The 23,899-nt window shown below is 43.1% G+C and overlaps 1 protein-coding gene across 1 annotated transcript in view; it reads right to left on the bottom strand.

The window, feature by feature from the left end:
• The window catches only part of SPAG1 (sperm associated antigen 1), a 148,216-nt gene extending 131,396 nt beyond the window's left edge, over window positions 1-16,820 (bottom strand). The window contains exons 1-5 of the mRNA XM_040354781.1: window positions 16,744-16,820; window positions 13,012-13,153; window positions 10,284-10,443; window positions 4,399-4,509; window positions 379-443 (exon numbers count right to left, since the gene is read on the bottom strand). Coding sequence (XP_040210715.1) covers window positions 379-443; window positions 4,399-4,509; window positions 10,284-10,443; window positions 13,012-13,151 — 476 coding nt within the window. The 5' untranslated portion in view covers window positions 13,152-13,153; window positions 16,744-16,820. The remainder of the gene's footprint in view (window positions 1-378; window positions 444-4,398; window positions 4,510-10,283; window positions 10,444-13,011; window positions 13,154-16,743) is intronic.
• Between the last annotated feature and the right edge of the window lie 7,079 nt (window positions 16,821-23,899).

Below are 23,899 nucleotides of genomic sequence, written 5' to 3'. Positions count from 1 at the left end.
ACAACATAATTTGCATATTACACACGTAACATAAACACCTCTAACTCACATACAATGAACATGTAACACCTATATATTATTTATGCTTACCTGGATCTTCCTTTTGTATACCTCAATTGACTTCAATTGTAATAGGATTTAACAATAATCTTTTGACTCAAGGGCATCTCATGTCTCATGAGTAAATTATATCTTATTTCATTATATACAGAACACCAGAGTGTTTTAAATTATCAGTACATACTACACTTGATCTTAATCAAAGGACTGAGAAGCAGTTATCTGTTATCAGTGCAGTAGTTAATGAAATCGCCTTCTAACCAGTAGTAGTTAATAAACGCCACACAAGCAATAATTATCATTATCACTATATCTCACCTGTCCCAGTCCCTGTAATCTCGGGGCACTTTACAGATGCTTGCACAATTTTCTTTTTTGCTAGGCTGAAACAGAAGTGAGATCAGATGTTGTAAAAACAAGTTCAACTCCAAAAAGAAAATATAGTGAGGGATATTTACTAAAGCCCTGTAAGTACAGGCTGAATATCGAGCGGTATCAGTCAGTTCAATAGAAACCAGCCAACTTTCAGCCCGTGTGTACGGCAGCCAGTCTGACAGAAGCCGGCTGAATGTTAGTCTTCTGTCAAAGGGTCCTGACCAGGGGTCAAGTCCTAGGGAAAAAAGAAGGAAAATCACCGCTCAAGGTGGGTCTGCTATAGGGTCATACACAGGTGTAGGATTCCAAGGGTGCTGGCAGTGCACTAGGCAAGCATTGGCGTAAAATGAAGGATGGATGGCCGCACTCCAAACCAAACAGGTTGTCTTTATTTAAACGAACAGCAAAACATACCAGATCACAGCAACAGAAACAGGAGGATAACTGACGTTTCGCACTGACTTAGTGCTTATTCATGTTTTTGTTGCTGTGATCTGGTATGTTTTTGCTGTTCGTTTAAATAAAGACAACCTGTTTGGTTTGGAGTGCGGCCATCCATCCTTCATTTTACGCCAATCCTAGGGAAAAAAGTGTGGGAACTCCCACCCAAGATCCACTCCCCCACCAAAAAAAAAAAAAAAAAGATGATACGCTCATATGCATAATTACTAAATCGCATGTTTTTTTTTGTCGATCAACTGTACCTTAGTAATCAATTATGTTACTGGCCGCTTCCTGTATATGGATTCATCGGGTAGTGTGCGGGTATTCCGTCACTTCCCCGATGCCGCAATGTCTCCTGGGAGCTTTTGTCAAGCTTCTTTCTAAATCCCCTGATAACTCATGGCAGACCTCCGCAATGTCTCCTGGGAACAATGACAAAAGCTCCCAGGAGACATTGCGGCATCGATGAAGTGACGGAATACCCGTACACTACCCGATGAATCCATATACAGGAAGCGGCCAGTAGCATAAAGGATACCAAGGTTTGCCTGCCCCTGACAGTGACTCGAGCTGGGCATTGCCACTTAGTGAAGGATTGGTTCGGGAGGCTCGGCTGCTCTAGTCCTGCAAAGGGAACTGCGTTCCTGCTGTGAAAAACGTGCAGGAACTCTGTTCCCACGCCTTCCCGCAGGACTTGAGCCCTGGTCCTGACCGAAAAAGGTCTGCTGAACGGCATCCAATCAGCACTCTCAGCAAATGGCTGTCCGCGCCAGCTCGCTGGGTTGAAAAAAAAATGCTAGTGTGTACTAGGCCCCAGTTTTAGTAAATTCCACCCCCCAGAACACATAGGTTAAGTCATTTATATGCTTTGCGCTACGCTCCATACGTGCAAACCCTATAATAACAGGCGGGGGATCGAAGGCTGTGCCAAGTCTAGCCAGATGCATTTAGAGGTTCAAATAACCTCCTAAACTGCCATCAATTAGAGGTCTTTTATAGGGCTTATTGATTTATGAGAAAGGTGAGTTGAAAGATGCCGTTTAAGAGGTAAATATGTAACAGCACTGCCAGGGACTCCTTTCTGTGTGTCCTCATTCTGTCATAAAGAGATAAAGGTCTACTGTAAATGTTTTCAAGCCATATGTCTTTGGACTCTTGGACCTGTAAATAGACTTGTTAGTATTGCTTTTTCTTTTTTTTCTTATTCCAGTAACGCTGGAACTTTGTTAAAGCTGAAGGTTAAGTATGCACATTTTTACATAGTTACTGTGGTCCAGCTTGGAGCAATGCAAGTATGTATATGTCACACCTAGAAGATCCCAGTGGAAGCTGCTAACTTTCAGGTCCCACGCTGAGCAGCTGCGCTGCTCCTTATTGAATGCCAGAGGTCACTCACATGATACAGGTACCAGAGAACAAAAAAGTGTCTGATACATGAAGTGGAGCAGTGACATCATGATCAGTGCTGGTGCACAACAGCCCATGCTATCCCTTCCTACAATAAAACATGCTTGTTGATCAATGTGTAGAGATAAGCTCTACATTTGGTGGTCCTATCTATAGTTCATCCTATTTTTCTCTAGAGTCTGTGTACTAATTTACAGAATGTTTTGCAACACTGCATGAAAACCCCATGGGTGACGCTTTTTACACCTTTCAGCGGACAAAGTCAACAAAACTATTGTTTTCCAGCATCCAAACTACAACAATGGCCTGGAAGAAGTGCCCTGACCCCTTGCCAGACATGATAAGAGAAGCCTTAGACAGTATTCCCCTGGTCAGAGAATACCAGTCCCAAGCTTGTACAAATATGGTGTACAATGCCTGCTAATAGGAAATACCTTGTATTACATGTTATCAATATTCATTACCTCTCATGTGCTGCCAAGCCGACATATACTGTATTTATCGGCGTATAACACGCACCCTAACTTTAAGAGGGAAGTTTCAGGAAAAAAACTTTCCACAGCCCCCTGCGTATAACACGCAGGCACAGTTTACCCTCTATTTTCAGGGTAAAAAAAGTGAGTGTTATATGACAATAAATACAGTATGTATCCATTATGCTCATGCCATGTGTGCATGTATATATATATATATATATATATATATATATATATATATATATATATATATATATATATATATATATATATATATATATATATATATAGATATAGTGAAAATACTTTACTTTTCATACCATTGTTACAAATAAATAATGTTTACTACCCACTCTACCTCCACAAGTCAATTGCCTCATTAAAAGTCCCACATTCCTTTCTTATTTACTTGAATCAGGGACTTGTACTTCAAACTTGTATAAATGGGGAGGTTTGAGGAAAGATCTGATGACCAACTTTATCTCAGAAAAAAATTGACAAAGAAAATTGTGAAAAAGGCTTTCCGGCACATCAGACATCCAGAGAGCCCAGAGAGCTGGCCTATACAAAACTAGTCGAAAGCCAGACACAACTGAAATGATTATATATATATATATTATATATATATATATATATATATATATATATATATATATATATATATATTTATTAGTTTAAAATATTGCTGGCAACACTCACCCAGTAACTACAGATAATAAAGGTGCACAGCAGATGTTGCGCCGGCCATCTTATACATCCAACCTGCAGCTCTTTATCCTTTAATTTCCATCTTCATTAATTACTTTATAATTAAAAAAGAAAATTTCAGACCCAACAAAGATCCTTCCTCGGGTACAAGAAACACGATTGTTTCATGTTTACTGTACCAGAGGAGGGATCCTCCTGGGGTCCAAAACTGTTGTATTGATGAAGTCATTAATGAATGCAGGTTGGATTCTGTTATATTATATATATATATATATATATATATATATATATATATATATATATATATATATATATATATATATATATATATATATATATATATATATATATATATATATATATATATATATATATATATATATATTTTTTTTTTATTTTTTTTTCACAGGATTACAGTACCAGGTGAAAATTAAGGGAAAAAAGCCTGAAAAAAAAAATTAAAACTATTGCAGGCTCATCATCCAAGGTCTAACAAGCTGCAATATATTACATTTTTTTTTAAACACATTTTAGCGAGGCGGCAACCAGAAAGTAAAAAAAAAAAAAAAATAAGCGCACATCTTTTTGGTAGGACAGATAATTTCAACAACCTGAAGAAGTAAACGGTAATCTGCAGATAAAAGCAACATATCCCAGTTTAGTCATACACTATCATCATAAAATTAGAACCTCCTCTTCAGAGAAGCCTACCCTTCCCACACCTAACAACTGTATTTTAATTTGAGTCCATCTGATCATCCCCCACAGCTAACTTCCCTTTGTTCCACTTGACCCTCCTGTCTAGATTGTAAGCTGTAATGAGCAGGGCCCTGTATTGATTTGTATTGTGGCTGTACTGTCTTCCCTGATGTAAAGCGCTGCGCAAACTGTTAGCGCTATATAAATCCTGTATAATAATAATAATAACCTCATTAGGTGTGGGGTCACTGGAGAAACTGCGAATAGGGGGCAGGTTGTCCATAGTTTTCTCCAAGACAGATTTCTGTTCTTCTTTAAGCTTGATGTCAGTTAAAAAATTCTGAAAAATAAATGAAAATAATCAACTAAAATGCTAACTGGTATGGTAAACCTACCATAATCGCTAGTGTTGTAACAAGGAACAGTAATTAACTATACAATTTGCATTAGTGATACATTTAATCTCATAGCATACTGTTTAAAATTTAGCAAGTAGATATACAAATATAAAATTCACATTTCAGGATTTGTATATCTAAACCCAAAAATGTATTGTATTGCAGCTTACAAGTCCATAGATGCGGTGGCTGCATTTATTTTCTTTTTTTCCACCTGTCAATCCAGTGATCCCTAATAACACAAGTTCTGGCCCTGGGTGGCTACTTTCGCTCCTCCACTGTATCTATAGAGGCAGCCATGGTTGCCAGCCAAGCTGGACTACAAATTTGCCTCCCAGGACCAACGGGAACATTTTTGAACAACATGACCTACACATACACACTGAAACGGTACTGAGTTGTACTGTGTAGACATTGTTACAGAAAGGAAGCGCATCAAGGTCTTTCCCAATCAGGAGCCCTGGATGACCAAGAGTACATTGTCTTTTGAGAGAACAGGATAGTGTCTTTAGGAATGGGGATAAGGTTAAGTATAGTGTTTTCTAGAGCCAATCTAAAGAAGGGCATAAAAGAGGCCAAATTAGTTTATAAAAATAACATTTAAGAATATTTTAGAGGGAATGATGAACATGAAGGTTGAAAAGGGATACAACCTGGGCCAGACTTACCATTGGGCTTGACTGGGCTAAGCCCGTTTACGTTTAATTTTTCATTTAAAGTGTGTTGATTGGTCTAGCATTTTTACCTGTTCTAGGGACATTGTCTACTTGGACGGAGGACAAAAATGATCAAACTGTCTTTTTACTATTACCCTTGTGAAGCCATTTTTGTAATATTATGCCCGGTGTCTGTCCTTTTGCTGGATGTGGCATGTTACTTTGGCTCCAATTGCTGGATTTGCCCTTTGAATACATTGCACTCTGACTTGTGTCAGTGTTTTTTTGTGCCCATGCGCAGTATACATCGCGGCTACCGATGGACAGACGTGACGGCTCGCACGGCTGAATTACATGATCCCTCTCCATCTGACAGGTACAGCGGAAGCCCTTTCCTTGCCAGGCTCTTTGTGGCGATATTGGGTTATTTATCCCCGTACACACATTAATTTTACGCTGTTTTGCTTCCCTAGGCATAACCCTTTGAAGTACCCTCCACTTTTCATTATGGGTTGCTTATAGCAGTGTAATTGAATCTGACCCTGGAATTTTGGATACGCTCGAGTCACTTTCGGGTAGGGCCCGAAAGTGACTCAAGCCCAGAGGCCCCCACCACCCTAAGTCCTGCCCTGGATACAACATATCCTAAATCATGAAGAGAACACTCACCAGGGTATACATTTTAATATTCAACTGACTGAAGAATTAAACAGCTTTTTTTCATGTTTTAAAGTAGTAGTACCCCAGCAAACACAACTTTTAAGCCCGCATACAGGGGATGCTGATCCTGTGGTGCAGAAACATGAAGTGCGTCAGGCATTTAAGTCTGTTAATGTTAGGAAATCGACGGGTCCAGATAGGGTCCTGGGGAGGGTTTTTAAGGTCTGTGCTCACCAACTTGCAGGGGTTTTTATTAATATATTTATTTGATCATTCTTATTGGCCACAGTTGCAACCTGCTTAAAATCTTCTATTATTACCCCGATACCCCAAAAAAACAAATGGAGATAGTTTGAAGGACAATTTTGAAGGCCGATTGCACTTACCCCGGTACAAATGAAAAAGGAAGCTTTACCAGGTAGTTTTGACCCTCATCAATTTGCGTACAGAGCCAATAGATGCTCTTAGGATGCTATTGCTCTTGCACTACATGTGGCTTTAAGTCATCTGGCAATTACATCAGAAAGTTGTTTATTGACTATAGTTCAGCTTTCAACACCGTTGTCCCAGATCTATTGGTGGAGAAGATGTTGAAGCTGAATTTGCCCCCTTCCCTTTGCTCTTGGATAAAGGACTTCCTGGTAGACCGCCCACAGGTGGTCAAACTGGGTAAGCATGTTTCTTCCCAGTGTGTAGTCAGCATAGGAGTACCACAGGGTTGAGTACTGAGCCCCGTTCTTTACTCTCAATACTTGTGATTGTACTCCTTGTTTTTCTACAAATAGCATCATCAAATTCGCAGATGATACCACCATAGTAGGTTGCATCACAAGAGGAGAAGAGAAGCATTATATGAAAGAGGTGGCTAATCTAGTAGAGTGGTGTGAGGCAAACAACTTGCCCTTAAACACTGGAAGACCAAAAATTAATAATTGATTTTAGGAAGAGTAAAGCTTCGTACACACGATCAGATTTCCAACGGTCAAATCCGTGGAATTTTGTGCAAAGGGCGTTGGCTGTGAACTTGTTCTGCATTCAGACAGCATAACTTTTTCAGCTAACATACACAAAACTATGTGGGGTTTCAGCTCTTTAGTTCCACCCTTTGGGCAACTTCTGCTAATGTTGTGCTATGGTTAGCATTGGTTCGGAGCATGCGTGTTTGTACTTTTTTTTCCGATGGACTTGTGTAAACACGATCGGATAAACCGACAAGACACATCTGTTGTCGGAAAATTTTAAAGCATGTTAAAAAACATTTGATGTCGGAAATTCCGACAACAATTGTCCGATGGAGCGTACAGACGGTCGGATTATCCGACAAAACCCTCCCATCACACATTTGTTGTCGGAAAATCCGATCGTGTGTACGAGGCTTAAAACTGACATGTTTCCATGTCAGTAGTAGAGCGGGTATCTGTTTTTAAGATTTTAGGCATTAATATTTCAGAAAATGTATCCTGGTCATCAAACATGACAGCTGTCACCAAGAACTGTCAGCAACAGATATATATCCTGAGACTTGATAAAAAAAAAAGAAAGCACTCACACTGCCACATCCGTAATTTGGAGAAAAAACATGGAGGGCTACTCCTTACAGTAACCGTGGGTCGTTTTCTTTCCTTGTTACTCCTTTAAACCTTGATCGTGTGCTGAAGAAGCCTCACAGCGAAACGCGTAGACGCACAAGGGCTCACTGTACAAACTGTATCATTTTTATATGATTTTAAATTTTTGAACACTGTTATTATATTATGTATTTTGTTCAATAAATATTGTGTTTTTTTTTATACTTCTCCATTGTTTCCATGCCTTAAAGTCCGACCCACGGTTACTGTAAGGAGTAGCCTTCCAGGTTATTTCCTGAGACTTCGCAGGAAAAATGGCCTAGGGAAAAACATTTTAGAGTCCTTCTATCGCTCCTCTATTGAGAGCGTGCTGACTTATTGTATTTTAGCCTGGTACCCCAACTGCACATTAGCAGAAAAAAAATCTTGTCAAAAAATAATAAATGCAGCGCAGAAGGTTGTGGGCTGTAGTTTAATTTCTATAAATGAAATGTACAAGTCCCGTTGTGTCAGCAGGGCAGGAAAAATAGTGAGTGACCTGTCCCACCCAGGAGGTTCAAAAATATAAAAGGTGAGGACAAACAGATTTAAGGAAAGTTTCAGGCTGCAGAGTGGGACTTTGGTCTCTGAAGAAGCAGTGATCTCTCTGCCGAGGTCTGACATATACCTCTGATTCAACAGAGGGGGTAACTCTCCAATCAGATAATTGGAGAGCTATGGGTTTGTCTCAGTATGGGGCATATCAGATCTCTGAAATTAGATCACTGCTTCCCCACTGTGCAGCATGCTTGCAGGGGACAGGCTTTTCTACTTATGACTGTGATTTCTTTAGAAAGAAAACAAACCGTAAGGCCTTGTACACACGACCGAACATGTCCGCTGAAACTGGTCCGCGGACCAGTTTCCGCGGACATGTCTGACCGTGTGTAGGGCCTAGCAGACAGTTTTGCGGCCGAGCGGACAGGTTTCCAGCGGACAAAAGTTTCTTAGCATGCTAAGAAACTTGTCCGCTGGAAAGCTGTCCGTCGGACATGTCCGATGGTTAGTATGACTCATCAGACATGTCCGCTGGTTATGACGTATAACCAGCGACCCGAAATCCGGCGCATGTGTCGAATAGATTCGACGCAAGCGTGGAAGCATTGAACTTCCGTGTCAGAGAACATCGGTGTCATATACGTCACCGCGTTCTCTGTCCGCGGGGATTTTGGTCGGATGGTGTGTACACACATCAGACCAAAACCTCCCAGCGGACATGTCCGATGAAAACGGTCCGCGGACCGTTTTCATCGGACATGTTTGGTGGTGTGTACGCGGCCTAAGACGTTGGACACCTTTAGTGTTGATGAACCTGGAATGTATTTAACTGATTTAAACCGAGGGTTCAGTTGGGCTTTAATAGTTAACTGAAGAAAAATAGCATTGTTTTTTGCCATAAATTCATCTCAGGAAGTGACAAGGACACTGTCTATCTGGCATCAACACGTATCTTTCTGTATTTGCTGAAAACGACGTTAGCATAAAAAAAAAGAAAGCGAATACAGTCGCATATAAGGACTTGTAAGCTATAATGGTACGTTTTTAGTTGGATTTACTCCTTTAATTACTTCAAGAAAGTGGACACACTTTCAAAAAGTTTGAGCAGAAATAAGTGAATCACAAGGCAGTTGTGTTTTTTTTATTTTCATATCAGAGTTCAGTATATCAAAATCTGTGCGTATTTTTAAAGCTCAAATCTGGGCTCAGCCCTTCTCAATGCCCCCCTTATAGCTAGATTCAGGTACATGTGTGTATCTTTGCGACGGCGTAGCGTATCGTATTTACGCTACGCCGCCGTAAGTAAGTGAGGCAAGTGCTGTATTCACAAAGCACTTGCCTCCTAAGTTACGGCGGCGTAGCGTAAATGGGGCCGGCGTAAACGCGCCTAATTCAAATGAGGATGAGGGGGGCGTGTTTTATGTAAATGGGTGGTGACCCGACGTGATTGACGTTTTTTACGAACGGCGCATGCGCCGTCTGTGTACATATCCCAGTGTGCATTGCTCCAAAGTATGCCGCAAGGACGTCCAGCCCCATTCACGGACGACTTACGCAAACAACGTACAAATTTAGACGCGGGAACAACAGCCATACTTAACATTGACTAGGCCAGCTATTTGTTGGAATAACTTTACGCCGGAAAACGCCTTACGTAAACGGCATATCTTTACTGCGACGGGCGCACGTATGTTCGTGAATCGGCGTATCTAGGCATTTGCATATTCTACGCCGAACTCAACGGAAGCGCCACCTAGCGGCCAGCGTAAATATTGCACCCTAAGATACAACGGCGTAGGGGACTTACGCCGCTTGTATCTTAGCCTAATTTAAGCGTATCTGGTTACCAGAATACGCTTAAATTTAGGACGGCGTAGATTCAAAGTTACGTCGGCGTATCTACTGATACGCCAGCGTAAACCTTTCTGAATCTAGCCATTAGTGTATAATATGCTTTTTATTGTTTTTTAATTCATACTTACCTTTTTCAGATGTCTTCAGGTAGTGATGACATCAGTCCGACTCTCTTCTTCAATACACAATACACTGTGTCAATGCACCCTTTAGGGGGTGTGGCCATGATGTCCATTCATTCATAATATGTCCTCAGTCCTCCAGGTTGAATGACACCTGGCAGACTGAGGACATCTTCTGGTGGAACAGAAGTCCTGCAGAACACAGCTCCATATTTAATGTGAGCAATGCAGCCTTGGCTTCTTTTTTCCCCCTGCATGGTAATAGGTAGATGCCCCAAGTTGGACTTTAAATCAAAACAAGCAACAAAGCACTTCTTACCTTGAAGTCATTATCAATTTGGTTCCAATCCTCCAAGGAGAAATCAGCAGCAGTTGCTGGTGGTTTGTCTTTTCTCAAAGCACGGCTCTGTGGAGACAGACCTTCAATGCGCTTCTCACAGAACTCGATCAGGTCCGGGTAGTGTCCTTCCTCCCCAGATCTTAGTATAATACAGATATTTCAATATAAAAAGGGAGAATTAACAGGGCTTTAGATAGGGGGGGGGGGGGCGCATCTTCCAGAAGCAAACAAGTCAATGCAAGCCCCATAGTAAAATTACCCTCCATTTCTAGGCAACAACAGGAGGTTCTTCTTGGTTCCAATCAAAAATATGAATGAATTCAAAAACACCTCCCCTGTAAAAGAACAGGCACTATACTTACAGTTCTGAGGGGGCAATGTTTTGAAACTATTTTAGCTTTAGGCTAGCCATACACGTATAGTTCATTAATTTCTTCAGCCAGTAGGCCGAATTAGAAAAATCTAGTAGATTCCTCTAGCCCTGCCAGCTATTGTACTCAGCATCCACAGAACCCATGGCTGTCTGAGTACCTGAACAGAAACTTCATCTGATAGGATAGGAAGGGAGTCAGTTTTCTCACTGACTCCCTTGTGTTTTTAACTGTTTTTAACTGAGGCTCGTCTGCCAGGTGATGCCAAAAAGGTCACCCATGGCTTGAATTTCAGCCAATTCAGCAGGAAACAGACAAAATTCAAACCTCACATGGCCAGTTATAGAATGTTGGAGAGCCTGGCCATTGGCTGGGCAGGAAATGTTAGGCTTTAGATGACCTCTTAAAAGCTAAGCAATGGAAAGCTTGGCTCTTATACTGACCCCCGTGCTTAAATACTTACTGAATCACGTATCAAGCGAACTCCTGACTTTTATCTGACATTCCTGATCTGCATGCTTGCGTCAGGTCAGCGACTGAAAAACCTCAGTGTCCAATGTATCCCCAAAAACTGATCTGAAGGACTATTCAGGAACTTGCAGGTTCCAGGTAGCTCAATTTCCTACTATAGGTTGGATGGAGCTCAGCCTATTCTACATACAGGGTGCATAGAAGTCCCTGAACCTGTGGGCAAATAACAGAAGACTTAGGCTACTTTCACACTGGGGCGCGGGAGGCGTCGACGGTAAAGCGCCGCTATTTTTACCGACACTTTACAGTAGTTTTTGCGGCTAGCTCTGGAAAAAAAAGGGTTAAAACAATGGACAGGGGCGCTCCTGTAGTGCCTCAAACATGTGGCTAGTAGGACTTTTTTGAGAATCCATGCCAGCGCACCGTTCCAGTGTGAATGAAGTGGCTCTTTCAGGGCGCTTTGCAGGCACAATTTTTAGCGTTATAGCGCCTGCAAAGCACCTCAGTGTGAAAGTAGCCTAAAGGCAATGTTCTAAGATAGGGATCAATGGGCCAGATTCACAGAAAAAGTACGCCGGAGTATCTGCTGATACTCCGGCGTACTTTCAAATTTGCCGCGTCGTATCTTTATTTGTAATTCACAAACAAAGATCCGACGGCTTTTGGCTAAGATCCGACAGGCTTACGGCTTCGTACGCCTTCGGATCTTAGGATGCAATACTTCGACGACCGCTGGGTGGAGTTCGCGTCGTTTTCCGCGTCGGGTATGCAAATTAGCTGATTACGGCGATCCACGAAGGTACGCGCGTTCGTCGCATTCTCTTACGTCGTCGCTAGTTGGTTTTTCCCGTCGCAAACATAAGCCTGCTTTTTCATGGCTTACATTTTAGAACAGCCATGTTAAAGTATGGCTGTCGTTCCCGCGTCGAATTTCAATTTTTTTTTTTTTTTGCGCAAGACGTCCAGGAATACGAAAGTACATTACGCACGTCGCCGTTCAAAAAACACATCGGGGCGCCGTAATTTCGCGCAAAGCACGGCGGGAAATTTCCTAACGGAGCATGCGCAGAACGTTCGGCGCGAGTACACGCCCCATTTGAATTAGGCGGGCTTGTGCCGGACGGCTTTACGCTACGCCGCCCCAAGTTTACACGCAAGTGCTTTGTGAATCAAGCACTTACGCCAAAAACTTGCGGCGGTGTAACGTAAACAGGATACGTTACGCCGCCGCATTTGTACTTGAATCTGTCCCAATTTCTCTGCCATCAGAAATATAGGTGTACAACACAGTGGCTTAATGATGAGCACACCCACCTTGCAGCATTGGAGATCTTTGTTCGGATCCCAAGCAGGGCACTGTCTACATGGATTATTCATGTTCTTCATGTACTCACATGGGTTTCCTCCCACCCTCCAAAGACATAGTAGTAGGTACATTGGCACTTGTATGTATATAAAAGATAGGGAGCTTAGATTGTAAGCTCCCCCAGGACAGATGCAAATGTACAATATGTAAAGAGCTGTGTAAATTAGATAATTAGTGTATTTCTCAGTTCCTATAGCTTTCTAAGTTTTTTTTACACATATAACTTTGTACTTGACTTTAATTTACTGTATGGGAGATGATTTTGTTTCAATTTATATTTTAATAAAAACCTATTGAAGGAAAAGGCTGTGTTCTATTTTCTTCTGTTTCTGACATGTCACCTTATTTAATAGATTCCATGAATTCCAATTGCAGTGGTAAATGAATTCTGCCATAAATGGGGTAACAGAACTATGAAAAGAAAACAGCAGCAATCAAAGCACACCAATACACACCTATAGTCACCTCCCTCTACGGCACTAGATGGCCAAATTATTACCTGAGAACTCGCAGAATCTTTTCAAGGTGTCGGACATCTGTACATTTCTCGATGAATTTATAGTCCAGGTGATCGAGGGGAATTTCATATGTTTTGGTTGTTCCTTGGTAGAAGCCAGAGGAGAACTCAGAAGTGCTCATGTCTAAAGAGTAGGAAAAAGTTAGATAATCTGGACTATACAGTAACAGTCACATAAAAGGCCTAATGTAGAAAAAATGAGTAGTAACCGGGGGTGAGTTCAGTTGTCATTGTAGATAAATACACAAGACACATAGGAGATTGTTTATAGCTAGATTCAGGTAGGGCGCCGCATCTTTCAGGCGGCGTAGCGTATCGTATTTACGCTACGCCGCCTTAAAGCGGAGGTTCACCCGTATATATGACTTTTTACTCTTAGATGGATGCTCGTTTTGTCTAGGGGAATCGGCTAAATGTTTTAAAATATGATCCGTACTTACCGTTTACGAGATGCATCTTCTCCGTCGCTTCCAGGTATGGGCTGTGGGACTGGGCGTTCCTATGTTGATTGACAGTCTTCCGAGAGGCTTCCGACGGTCGCATCCATCGCGTCACGATTTTCCGAAAGAAGCCGAACGTCGGTGCGCAGGCGCAGTATAGAGCCGCACCAACGTTCGGCTTCTTTCGGCTAATAGTGAAGCGATGGATGCGACCGTCGGAAGCCTCTCGGAAGACTGTCAATCAAGAAGGAACGCCCGCTCCCGAAGACCCATACCCGGAAGCGACGGAGAAGATGCATCTCGAAAACGGGTAAGTACGGCTCATATTTTAAAACAACTAGCCGATTCCCCTAGACAAAACGAGCAGGAATCTAAGGGGAAAAGATAAAAAAATAAATAAATGGTGACCCAACGTGATTGACGTTTTTTTACGAACGGCGCATGCGCCGTCCGTGTACATATCCTAGTGTGCATTGCTCCAAAGTACGCCGCAAGGACTTATTGGTTTCGACGTGAACGTAAATTACGTCCAGCCCCATTCACGAACGACTTACGCAAACAACGTAAAATTTCCAAATTTCGACGCGGGAACGACGCCCATACTTAACATTGGCTAGACCAGCTATTTGTTGGAATAACTTTACGCCGGAAAACGCCTTACGTAAACGGCGTATCTTTACTGCGACGGGCGCACATACGTTTGTGAATCGGCGTATCTAGTCATTTACATATTCTACGCCGAACTCAACGGAAGCGCCACCTAGCGGCCAGCGGAAAAATTGCACCCTAAGATACGACGGCGTACGAGACTTAGGCCGCTCGTATCTTAGCCCAATTTAAGCGTATCTGGTATCCAGAATACACTTAAATTTGCAACGGCGTAGATTCAGAGTTACGACGGCGTATCTACTGATACGCCGGTGTAACTGTCTCTGAATCTGGCTATTAGTAATCAATACAGGGATCAAAGATCTAAATACAGAGTGCAGCAATGATGAAACCAATATGAATTTGATTTCCTGAACAAGCAAGAGATAGATTTGGATTGCTTGTCATGGACGCCATATATTAAGGGCCCATTCACACCAGCAGCATGCATTACCGTGCAGCCACTGGAAGGAAAAGCGAATGTGCGGTAATGATGCATTGCATGGTTTATGTATGTTCCTTTTTGTGACTTTATTGACTTTAATAATTAATGTGGAATGTATGTTCCTTGCTAAATGGGTAAAGTTCCGCTTCAAGTTTTGGATAGAGTAGCAAGGGATTAGATCCTCTGTCAAGTTTTTATTGCTGTCTGAATTCCTATTGAGATAATTTACTGTCTCTGTTTCCACCACCAAAATTGTATTTCCCGGTCACATGGCCTGCACACTAAACACTGTGGCCCAGATTCTTAAAGACTTACGACGATGTATCTCCAGATACGCCGTCGTAAGTCCGAATGGCCGCCGTCGTATCTATGCGCCTGATTCATAGAATCAGTTCCGCATAGATTTGGCCAAGATACGAGCGGCGTAAGTCTCCTACGCCGTCGTATCTTGGGGTGCATATTTACGCTGGCCGTTAGGTGGCACTTCCATTGATTTCCGCGTTGAATATGTAAATGAGCAAGATACGCCGATTCACGAACGTACGTCCGTCGCAATTAGTTACGCCGTTTACATAAGACATACGCCAGCGTAAAATTAAAGCTGGTCTCTAGGTGGCGCAGCCCATGCAAGGTATGGACGTTGGAACAAGCGTATCTTTTTACGTCGTTTACGTAAGTCGTACGTGAATAGGGCTGTGCGTAAGTTACGTTCACGTCATATGCAGTGTTCGACGTATCTTAGGCATTCTATCCGACGCATACGCACTGGCATACGTCCACGGACGGCGCATGCGCCGTTCGTTCGAAGCGTCATTTACGGTGGGTCATGATTAATTTACATAAAACATGCCCACCTCTTCATCATTTGAATTACGCGCGCTTACGCCAACACATTTATGCTACGCCGCCGTAACTTAGGACGCAAGTGCTTTGTGAATACTGCACTTGCCTCTCTAAGTTGCGGCGGCGGCGTAGCATAAATTCGATACGCTACGCCCGCTCAATGTAACGCCGCCCTACGTGAATCTGGGCCTGTCAGTTGCAGCTGCAGAGAATTTCTCAGTGCATCACACACACATTATATTATATAGGGTGGGCTCGGGGTGCAGTGCACTGCGCCCCAAGTCCACCCTGTTGTGTGACAATAGCAAATTAATATTTCGCTAATGTCTAACCGTTTCTCCTAACGGCTAATCAGGAAACGGGTCCTGAGACCCGATTGGCCGGGAGTCCGAAGACCCTATTGGCCAGGAGGAGAAGCAGTGGCCGCCGGGACACAGAGGAGACGGAGGGGGAAGCCCTCACCCGTGACCTGGATTGGGTAAGTGTCGATCGATCGGTGAGTGAGCCGATGCCCGGGGTGGGGGTTAGATGACTTAGTTTTGTTTGCCACCCCCCTACACACACCCCATATAAAAGAAATGTAGCACAGGGTGAGCATGTGGCATGTAAACATTATTTGCACCGCACAGGTAAGGTACTGTCATGAAGGTCAGAGTGAGAGCAACAATTCTAGGGCCATCGTTCATGGGTAACTCTATACTGATAACCTGTAGAGGCTGGTAAAGTATTGCCCGTGGAGGATTTTGGGTACAGTTTTTGTGATTGCACCTGGCATGCGCAATTGTAAGATTTGAAAGGTTTGGTATCTATTTACCTGACACAACCCCATCCTTTCTATTTTACCAAAAAATTGGTACTATATTGTGTTTATGTGCACTAAATTACATTTTCGGGGATTTTTTTCAGATAATATGCGTTTGATAAATAACTGCGCAAATATCATGAGAAAAAATAGAACATCCTCCAGGGCCGCCCCTTTCAGAAAGTAGATCATGTTTGGGGGTTCTAAGTGTTTTTCTAGAAAAAAAATAAATGCAGATTTTACTGGGAGAAATGTCAGATTCGTCCCGGATGTAATCGGGGTCCTTAGACACACAATGTCTGCCACGGCTTTGGGTGACAGGTTCTCTTTATGACAATATAGTCCAATATCAAACTTTGCAGTGATTGTCTTAAACGTCTCTACTGCAAATAGCACAGGAGAAGCAAGCTACAGCTCCTGATTGGAGGAGAGACTTTTCACGTATAACGTAATGAGCCATACACAATAGCACCCTAATAACACACACATGTCACGCAGAGGGAGGCTGAGTGGCCGCTGTCCCTCTATGGACTCACCTGCAGACACTCGGACAGTCCGGCGACACGCCACAGCTTTCCTTACCGAGCAAACTAGGCGGCCTGCATTTTTGTTTGCCGTTACCATGGAGATTTAACGCCTACCGTTCACTGACCAATCACCGAAGGAATCTGCAGGCTGCTAGAGTGAACATACTAACCTGACTTTTCTACTAGAATGTCTCCAGCGATGGACATTTATGGAGTCGCCATTTTCTCGGAGACCGAAGTAATACCCGCAGTGTATGCGCCTTTCCACGGAAACAGGAAACTAAAAGACAATTGTCCTCTAGTGCCTAAAGTGGCCTCACCGTGTGAATAGGAATACAAATTAGAATTCTATTGGGGTGACACATGTTAGAGCTGCTGAAGTTCACCCCCCCCTTACACCAGGGTTCCAGGGAGCCCCCCTTACACCAGGATCCCCCAGAGAGTCCCCCCTAACATTAGTGTCCCCAGAGAGCCTCCCCTCTTACATTAGTGTCCCCAGAAAGCCCCTCCTTGCATCAGGGTTCCCAGAGAGCCCCCCTCCCCCCCTTACATTACTGTTCCCAGAGGCCCCCCTCTTACATCAGTGTCCCCAGGGGGCCCCTTCTTTACATTAGTGTCCCCAGAAAGCCCATCTTTTACATCAGGGTCCCCAAACAGCTGAGTTAGGGTACAGGGTCGTTTTATAGTAGTTTCTAGGCAGTTGAGTTTAGAGGCATTTTAAAAGCAATAACCCATGTTAAGCCGTGTTTCGTTTCCAGGTGTTTTCATTTTTGGCTATTTAAAAAGAAATACATTATTTAATTTTTTTTGTTTTTAGAAACGCTCCTAAAAGCAAAGGGGGCATGTAAACAGAAAACGGAAGTTATAAACGCGGGTTACTATCTGTCAACTTAAATCGCTCAGAAGAAACGTCCCGTGTACATTAAAGCGGGGGTTCACCCAAAAATCAACTTTCTGTGACTAGATCCAGCATACTGCTGACATCTGCAGTATGCTGGATTTTTTATTTTTTTTTGTACTTATCGTTTTAACGGTCTTTCTTCTCCGGCACCGAGCGGCGTATCCTTCCGGGTATAGGCGTTCCTAAATCAAGCGCAGTTGATTGACGGGCTTGGATAGCGTGTCACACCTTTCGAAAATAGCCAACGTGACTCTCGGCAATTTACGGCGCCTGCGCAGTCAGCTCTACCTGGCAGGCGCAGGCGCTGTATAGCGCCGTAAGCAGCCGAGAGTCATGTCGGCTACTTCCGGATGGCGTGACGCGCTATCCAAGCCCATCAATCAACTGCACTTGATTTAGGAACGCCTACTCCCCGAAGGATTCCCCGCTCGGAGCCGGAGAAGAAATACGGCTAAAGTGGTAAGTACAAAAAAAAAAATCCAGCATACTGCAGATGTCAGCAGTATGCTGGATCTAGTGACAGAAAGTTGATTTTTGGGTGAACCTCCGCTTTAAGCCTAAATTCATGCCAAAGGTGTTCTATCGGGTTGAGGTCAGGACTCTGTGCAGGTCAGTCATGTTCTTTCACCCCAAACTCGCTCATCCATGTCTTGTCCATGTCTTGTCTGGGAAATGTAGGCGCCCGGGGCATGCGCAGTAACGAAAGACGTCAAAAACATGAGGTCAAGCCTCATTACCATACAACACGCTCCCCTCCAACCCATTTTAATTAGGTGCCCTTACGCCCGCCGTGTTTACACTACGCCGCCCTAAGTAAGGAGGTAAGTGCCTTGAGAATCATGTACTTGCCTCTCTTACTTAAGGCGGCGTAGTGTAAACACGCTAGGCTACGCCGCCGCAAATTAGCGCGCCTGTACCTGAATCTACCCATGTGTGTCTAAAACCCCTCAGCACCAATCCAGTTTTGTTTTACAAACCATCACTGCCCTCTATTGGCTCTCTGGCTCTGTACATCAGAGAACCAGGAAACAACAGCAAAAACAAAACTAAACTGTAGGTACATTATATGATTGTTTTTTATCTATTTTTAATCATTTTTAAAAGGAATCAGTTAACTATTATGTCTCTATACCCTGTAAACAGTTATTTCAGCAAAAAAATGTTTTCCGGCCGATTCAATGTGCTGGGGGCAATGTGATTTGGCGGGGGCTATGCTATTTGGTGGGGGCGATTTGATATACAAGTGCTTTGCATTACAAGCATGTTTCTGACGAATTATGCTCACAAACCAATTTTTTTTAATTATAATGCAAAAAAAACACAATACATAATCCAATTTTTTATTTTTTTTTGCAAAATCTAAAACATGTTACACTGAGTACATACCAAACATGTCACGCTTTAAAATTGCGCACGCCCGTGCAATAGCGACAAATGGCGTACATTTTACTAACCGTAGGTTAAGATGATTTAAAAGCCTTTATATGTTACCACTTTAGATGTACAGAAGAGGTCTAGTACTTGAATTAGTGCCCATGTGTAAGCATACTTGTTACAGCAATAGGCATGTGACAGGTACTCTTTAATGAGGGGCCAATAAGACCTCAAATCCCTCCTCTGTACATAAATGCATTTAATCACACCAAGATCTGTGTTGTGATGCAGAGCGATTTGAGCCCAATCAAAATGAATGGATTCAAATCGCATCATACTGAATCGCATGTGAATTGTACAGGAATGTGGTGCGGTTCCTTGCGATTCACATGCGGTTTTTAGTAGGGTTGTCCCGATACCGATACCAGTATTGGTATCGGGACCGATACCGAGTATTTGCGGGAGTACTTGTACTCCCGCAAATACCCCCGATACCTAAATAGAATACTTGTAGTATTCCCGCTGCGCCGCGTATAGACACTCCCCCTTGCTCGGGATCTGTCCAATCCCGAGCAAGGGGGAGTGTCTATACGCGGCGCAGCGGGAATACTACAGCTATTCAAATGAAAGCTGTGATGTTCCCCGCACGCTGTTTAACCCATGCGGCGGCGGCGGCATCAAGGTATGGGGGGACATGGCTGGATATAGGGGGGACATGGCTGCATATAGGGGGGACATGGCTGGATATAGGGGGGACATGGCTGGATATAGGGGGGCATTGCTGGATATAGGGGGGACATGGCTGCATATAGGGGGGACATGGCTGGATTTATGGGGGACATGACTGGATATAGGGGGACATGGCTACATATAGGGGGGACATGGCTGGATTTATGGGGGACATGGCTGCATATAGGGGGGACATGGCTGCATATAGGGGGGACATGGCTGCATATATGGGGGACATTGCTGCATATGTCGGGGGACATGGCTGCATATGTGGGGGGACATGGCTGCATATGTGGGGGACATGGCTGCATTTGTGGGGGGACATGGCTGCATTTGGGGACACATTTAAAAAAAAGTATCGGTATTCGGTATCGGCGAGTACTTGAAAAAAAGTATCGGTACTTGTACTCGGTCCTAAAAAAGTGGTATCGGGACAACCCTAGTTTTTAGTATGAACCGAGTCTTAGTAAATAAGCCTGTCACTTACCTGCTTTTCCTTGATGTTCACATATCCAATTTGCCGCTTCAGTTCCTCTGTTTGGTCTGTAAGCCTCTTTATTGCAAGATGTAGTCCTTTGTTTTTCTGCGTTACATCTCTCATTCTCCTCAAGTTGTATATTATATAGGTGTGTAATACATTCATATACTTTTTGTCAGTGTAGGGACAGGTTGCTGTTTCGAGCAGGGACACAAATCGTTACCTAAGGTCCACAAAAGTCCTTTCAAGCACTGGTATAGGTGTACTACTTGCTGTGCAGTATATAGGTGTAATATACACTTATAATATACTTTAGAATATAGAAAGCATATTATAGTGGATTTGTATTGTGCAGCATTGTGACTGGCGGTGTATTTGGTTACTGCAGAATTTTTGCCTCTTTCGCTGAGTATCGGCCTAAACTGAGGAATAAAAAAATGTTATATATTTTTTGGGGGATATTTATTATAGCAAAAAGTAAAAAATATTGAATTTTACTTACCTGAGCCCTCATTCGATCCAGCGTCGTGCATGCCTGCTACTCTTCTCTCCCCTCAATTCCGGGTCTCTCTGGCTGCTTTGTCGTGCCATTGGCTTCCAGTGATGGGGGGGGGGGGCGAGTCCAACTGTCTGTGTGAATGGATGCAGCGGGGCTCAGGTTCCCTCATGGGAAGCGGCTTCCTATGGGGGCACTGGACAGAGAAGAGGGGCCAGAAGCGCCAACAGGGACCCAAAAAGAAGAGGTTCACCAGCGATTTGTGCAATTTTGTCGCACAGAGCAAGTAAGTATAGAGATGTTTATTATTAAATAAATAAATAAAAAACCTTCACAATTACTTTATTGCCGTGTACACACGACCGTTTTTCATGAAGAGAGAACTGCTATTTTTTAGATTGATCCTGAAAACCGGTCGTGTGTATGCTCCATAGCATTTTTCGCGACGAGAACTGCCCGCAAAAAATTAGAACCTGCTCTATTTTTTCTCGTCGTTTTTCCCGTCGTTTTTTTTCTCATCGTGAAAATCGCTCGTGTGAATGCTTTTCCGAGGGGAAAAAAAAGCGCATGCTCAGAAATTAGCAAAAGCGTCCCAAAGGGTGGCGCCATTCGAATGGAACTTCCCCTTTATAGTGCCGTCATATGTGTTGTACGTCACCGCGCTTTGCTCGATCGTTTTTTTTCATGAACATGTGTATGCAAGGCAGGCTTGAGAGGAATCACGACGAATCACGTTAAGAAAAACGTTGTTTTTTTGCATGACAGGAAAATCGGGCGTGTGTACTCGGCATAAGACTTTAGAACCACTTTAACCACCCGGACCATTATGTAGGTTAAGGACCTTGCCCCTTTTTGCGATTCGGCACTGTGTCGCTTTAAGTGACAATTGCGCGGTCGTGCGACGTTGCTCCCAAACAAAATTGGCGTCCTTTCATTTGGTAGTATTTGATCACCTCTGCGGTTTTTATTTTTTGCGCTATAAACAAAAATTGAGCGTCAATTTTGAAAAAAATTCAATATTTTTTACTTTTTGCTATTATTAATATCCCCCAAACATGTATAAAAGTTTTTTTCCTCAGTTTAGGCCGATACGTATTCTTCTACATATTATTGAATTGATCCTGTCCCAAACTGAGAGCACGTGAGCTGTCAGCGGGGAGGTCGTCACAGATAGTCCCCTATGCTCCCGGGGCAGCCACGGTGCGTACGCTAGATTCCTGCCTGCAAGGCATTTCTGCAGAGAGACCCAAAGCTTCGAGTGGGAATGAAAGTCAATTAAGCTTTTCATATCGATGTAACAGCCAAACCAGCTATAGTGACATTTATTTGGGTGTTGATGTGTTTAACCACTTGCTTACTGGGCACATATACCCCCTTCCTGCCCAGGCTAAATTTCAGCTTCTGGCACTGCAACACTTTAACTGACAATTGCGCGGTCGGGCGACGTGGCTCCCAAACAAAATTGACATCCTTATTTCCCCACAAATGGAGCTTTCTATTGGTGGTATTTGATCACCTCTGAGGTTGTAATTTTTTGTGCTATAAACAAAAAAGAGCGACAATTTTGAAAAAAACACAATATTTTTAACTTTTTGCTATAATAAATATCCATTTTTTTTTTAAAAAACTATTTTTTTTCTCAGTTTAGGTCGATACATATTCTTCTTCATATTTTTGGTAAAAAAAAAAAAAATCGCAATAAGCGTATAGTGACTGGTTTGCGCAAAAGTTATAGCGCCTACAAAATAGGGGACATAATTATGATTTATTTTTATTTTTTATTTTTACTAGTAATGGCGGCGATCTGCGATTTTTATTGGGACTGCGACATGGCGGACACATTGGACACTTTTGACACATTTTTGGGACCATTCACATTTATACAGCGACCAGTGCTATAAAAATGCACTGATTACTGTATAAATGTGACTGGCAGGGAAGGGGTTAACACTAGGGGGCGAGGAAGGGGTTAAATGTGTTCCCTACTAGTGATTCTAACTGTGGAGGAAGGGGACTGACTGGGGGAGGTGACCGATCTGTGTCCCTATGTACAGGGGACACAGCATCGGTCTCCTCTCCCTGACAGAACGTGGATCTGTGTGTTTACACACACAGATCTACGTCCTTGTCTGTGTAACGGCCGATCGAGTGTACCAGGCGGACATCGCGGCCACCAGGCACGTGCATCAGCACCACAGTGATAGAGCAGATCCTCTAGCCCTGGATAACAGCAAAGAATTCCCTATATATTTTGTGAGGGGAATGTGTAGGAATATAAAATTAATTAAAAAATATAAAATTCCCTGAGAACGTGATATATTTTCCTAGTAAAGGGGGATGTTTCATTACAGGATTTAATCGTATATCCTGTACTTGGGGTGAAGCTAGAAGACCCCTGATGTCTCCATTGAGAGGACCTTGTTGTCACTACTGTCACATAAGGGGCTTGTCAGTACATACATATATACATGTTATTACTTTTTTTTTTTTTTTTCAACGTTTTTTATTGAATTATATTAAGTGTACATACAGCTGAATCGACACTACACAGAGTGTCGTCAGTAGCAATACATCCAAGAATACATAACAAATCAAGTAATCGACAAACAGTATCAGAAGATATGGAATGACGTTACATCATAACGCTAAAGGGGAGAAAATGGGCCGAGATCCCGGTCCACGCTGGTCAGTGAACATATAATATAGAAAGAGAGGGGTAACCAATTCTACGTCATGCGTGGTAGAGCCTATGACCTTTGGAGGGTCAACCCAACTGCCGCCCACCCCTAAAAGGGAACACGCTGTGGGCGGGAAGGGGCCCACTGAGGTTTACATTGAAAAACATGGTGTTTGGTCCAATAGAAACCACCTAACAAACTGCAAAGCATTCGCCAATCGCGGCTATGTGGATGTGTTAGATGGGTAGAGGATTCGGAAGTCAGTCTATCATATATCAGGGCATCCAGGACGACTAGAGGACTAGTATGTCGCAAAGTAATATGATACCCGTATTATCTATACACAGACGGGGAGGGTAATGTGAAGAAGAAAGCCGAAATTGTAGGGGGAGGGGGATCGAACCAGAGGGAGAGGGTGTGACGAATCAGTACTGAAGATACCAGAGCGTCCGGGCGCGTCCGACAGTGTCTGTCTGGGGGATTGTGGTAGCGGGGGGAGATGACTGGCG

Source organism: Rana temporaria, chromosome 5, assembly GCF_905171775.1.
Source record: "Rana temporaria chromosome 5, aRanTem1.1, whole genome shotgun sequence".
In the NCBI taxonomy this organism is placed as follows: Eukaryota; Metazoa; Chordata; class Amphibia; order Anura; family Ranidae; genus Rana; species Rana temporaria.
The sequence above is the reverse complement of the archived record's forward strand: the minus strand, read 5'-3'. Positions and strand labels throughout refer to the sequence as shown.